This window comes from Lucilia sericata, unplaced genomic scaffold (genome assembly GCF_015586225.1).
Source record: "Lucilia sericata isolate MDLA Ls3-8-SP2 unplaced genomic scaffold, ASM1558622v1 Contig000351F_arrow, whole genome shotgun sequence".
Taxonomy (NCBI): domain Eukaryota; kingdom Metazoa; phylum Arthropoda; class Insecta; order Diptera; family Calliphoridae; genus Lucilia; species Lucilia sericata.
The window spans coordinates 97,501-101,042 of record NW_023994371.1 but is presented as its reverse complement, the minus strand read 5'-3'; the positions used below and the strand labels follow the sequence as shown (position 1 = coordinate 101,042).

The following is a 3,542-nucleotide window of genomic DNA, read 5'->3' as shown; positions in this document are numbered from 1 at the left end:
TGCCGACAAATATTAACGGCTGTAACGCTAAAAATATAGTCGGCGGCTTAAAATCGCCTGCAAGCCGGCAAAGTTTTCAATAGAGTTCTATAAATCGACTTTCGAAAAAAGCCGAAAAAGGTCGATATGTCGAAAGTCGAAAACTCGAAAATAGTAGAAAAAAGTCAAAAATAGTCGAAAATTTTAAAAAAGTGGAAATAAGTCAGTTTTCGTAAGTAAGTTTTCGTTTCAACTATAGAATCCTAGTTCTCAAATATTCAAATTTTAAATAAAAACGTAATCCGAGAAAAAAAAAGTAGAATTTTGTATATAATTTATAACAACAAAATAGAGCAAGCACAAAAGTTGTGTATGAAATTATGCAGGGATGGAAAAAAAATTTTAAAAATTAAAAAAAATATATATATTTAAAAAATTTTATTAATACTATGTCTCCACTGGCTTGAAATCTACTAGATTTGCTTAAAACTCTTCAAGGTGTTTCCACTGAGCTTACTCGTTTTTGATATTCGAATTTTTGAACAAATCCCGTCATTTTATTTTGATATAACGACAGTAATGTTAATTTCCTTGAAATTTGAACATTAAAGATACAAAATTACAGTTGTAAAAGTATAAATTTGTTTATTAAATGCCATTAATTTTAAAATTATAATTTGTTTTGTTTTTATTTCGAAATGAAGTCATTTTTTTTTCGATGAAAACATTCAACTTGAATGGATAGCCTATAGTAATATTTGCTTATCCTAGACACAACGCAGTGTTGTATAAAGGGCCCTTCAGACTAGGGTTCTATAGTTGAAACGAAAAGTCGACTTTTCGACTTTTTGCATTTAGTTAAAAGTCGACTTTTCGACCTTTCGACTTTTTCCATTTTATGAAAAGTCGATTTTTTCGACTTTTCGACCTTTTTCATTTATTTAAAAGTCGACTTTTAGACTTCTCGACTTTTAGTATTTTATAAATGGTCGACTTTTCGACTTTTTCCGACTTTTTTCGACTTTTCGACTTTTTTCGACTTTTTCTGACTTTTCGACTTTTTCCGACTTTTCGACTTTTTGATTTTTTACGACTTTTTGACTATTTTCGATTTATTTCGACTTTTTTTCGACTATTTTCGACTATTTTTTACTTTTTTCGAGTTTTTCCGACTATTTTAGAGTTTTTGACCTCTTTTACACTTTTTTAAAATTTTCGTCTCTTTTCGACTTTTCGACTTTTTTCGACTTTTCGACTTTTTTCGACTTTTGGACTTTTTTCAACTTTCTTCGACTTTTTTCGACTTATCGACTTTTTTCGACTTTCCGATTTTTTGACTTTTCGACTTTTTTCGACTTTTATTTACAAAGTCGACTTTTCGACTTTTTTCATAGACGATAGTCGAGTTATCGACTTTTTTGGATCAAAAGAGTCGACATCGACTTTTCGACTTTTTTCGACAAAAAGTCGATTATTCGAAAGTCGATTTATAGAATCCTACTTCAGACGATCACACTTTACTTACGACATGTCTAATGAAAAAGTAAAATTAAATTCCATCCGTATGACAAAAAAGAGAATAAAAGTCGTATGATTTATATTTTTTGTGTTTACACGATTGGTATAAAACAATAACAAAGTATGATAGAAACAGCTGTTTCACTTTTTTTGTATGTGTTTACATAAAAATACCTGATATAATTCGACTTTCTTGTTTTTTGAAACATTTAAAAAAGTGAAGAGAGCCATACGACTGTCAAATTTTCCATCCGTATTTTCTCTCAATGTGTGATGATTTCGTTACATATTGCGTATAGACGATCCCATCCGTTCTCTTCTACGCAAAATTTTGACAGATCATATTACTTGTGTGCTCGTGTGAAGGGGGCTTAAGCAAATCTTGTTCGAAAAAATACATTTTCGACATGTTTTATATCAAATCTGGTAGTTTAAGTAGATTTGGATTTGTCAAAACTGTATTGCAAATCAACATGATTTCAACTAGTTTTGCCTAAATCCACTAGATCTGCTCAAAACACCTCAGTGGAAACATATCATAAAGTAATTTGTATCATGATATATAATAGTTTCGAAAATAAATTAAGTTGCCATCTCTGGAATAAAATAGTTTAGTATGTATTGGCAACACTTTCTCTATAACACTGTGCTTACTAAACACATTCTGTAAAAACAGCTGTTATTGTTTACTATTTTCTAAATTACAACAACAACAAATTGGATTCTTATTCCAAAATCTTAATAAAGTGTTTTTAAATTATTTTTTTTAGCAATAGATAACAATTACTTATCACAGCTTAATAATAAACAATAACAATTTTTAATAGCAAATCAATGCCAATATCGAACTAAAGCATTTAACTATAATTAGATAACTTCCTATTTTCAACACGCAACAGCCCTCAAGTACTGAATTCTAGTGGAACTAAAACAAAAAATACAATTTAATTTCTTTTTATATGTGTATAAACAAAATCTAATCATGAATGCCAACAATATTCTATCAAATTGTATTAAGGAACATTGTCACAATGACGACAACTACGACGTCGATAAAAATATTAGTATCAGTGGAGTAGTGCACAATAAAGTGTACTATTGTAATGCCACACCATTAAACAATCAAAGTCTATCGTTGGTCGCACAACTATTAACATGCTCTTCGGTTGATCAACGTTCGCAATTCGTAAACTTGCCAAAGTGTTCAATACGGGGAACGCTCGACGCTATGGAGACTTATGATAAACATTCAGTGAAAAGCTTCTATCGTGTTTGGCACATACAATGTACAATTATAGTGACCTTAATAGCCATAGCTTTAGCCCGTGCATTTATTCGTGTTCGTGTTAATGATGGAAAAAGTGAAAAATTCAAAATTTGGTTACGTTATATTTTAGAATTTATCCTGATCTCGTTGCCCGTTATTGTTAGTGTGAATGTGGCTAATAATTATGTCGAATATATAGTAGGATTTTCTTTTGTGCTATTACTTTTTATAATGTGGCGCACAAAATGTTGGCAGTTGGCGGCAAAAAGAGATTTTGAATTTGGTCGCAGACCAATACTCTTTACACTCATGCGTTCTACCATCAATTTTCTAACAGCTCTCTGTATACTAGCTATTGATTTCAAAAGTTTTCCCAAGACATTTCGTAAGTCCAGACGTTATGGTGTTGGTCTAATGGATGTTGGTATTGGTTTATTTGTTTTCTCCATGGGTTTGGTTACTTCAAGACCTCGTAAAGTTTCCGATTTACGTAAACTTGTGTTTACTGTGGGCTGTATGTTGTTATTGGGTTTAGCTCGTACTTTAGTGATAACGGCCATAGATTATCATCAGGATGAACATGAGTATGGTACACATTTGAATGCTTTCTTTACACTGGGTTTAACGAAATTGTGTGCCACCTGTTTTGGTTTTTTGGCTAGAAGTAATAAACATCTGCTACCATTAGGTTTGGGTAAGTTCAGTTGGAAAATTTCCCTTTAATTTGTTAATAAATTATTGTTGTTATTTAAATAATATGCAAATTTAAACTAAATAA

At 30.8% G+C, this 3,542-nt stretch overlaps 1 protein-coding gene across 1 annotated transcript in view; it reads left to right on the top strand.

The window, feature by feature from the left end:
• The first annotated feature begins 2,200 nt into the window (after positions 1-2,200).
• The window catches only part of LOC119604000 (uncharacterized protein At4g17910), a 6,205-nt gene continuing 4,863 nt past the window's right edge, over positions 2,201-3,542 (top strand). Inside the window, exon 1 of the mRNA XM_037956312.1 lies at positions 2,201-3,458. Within this exon, the coding sequence (XP_037812240.1) occupies positions 2,480-3,458 (979 nt within the window). The 5' untranslated portion in view covers positions 2,201-2,479. The remainder of the gene's footprint in view (positions 3,459-3,542) is intronic.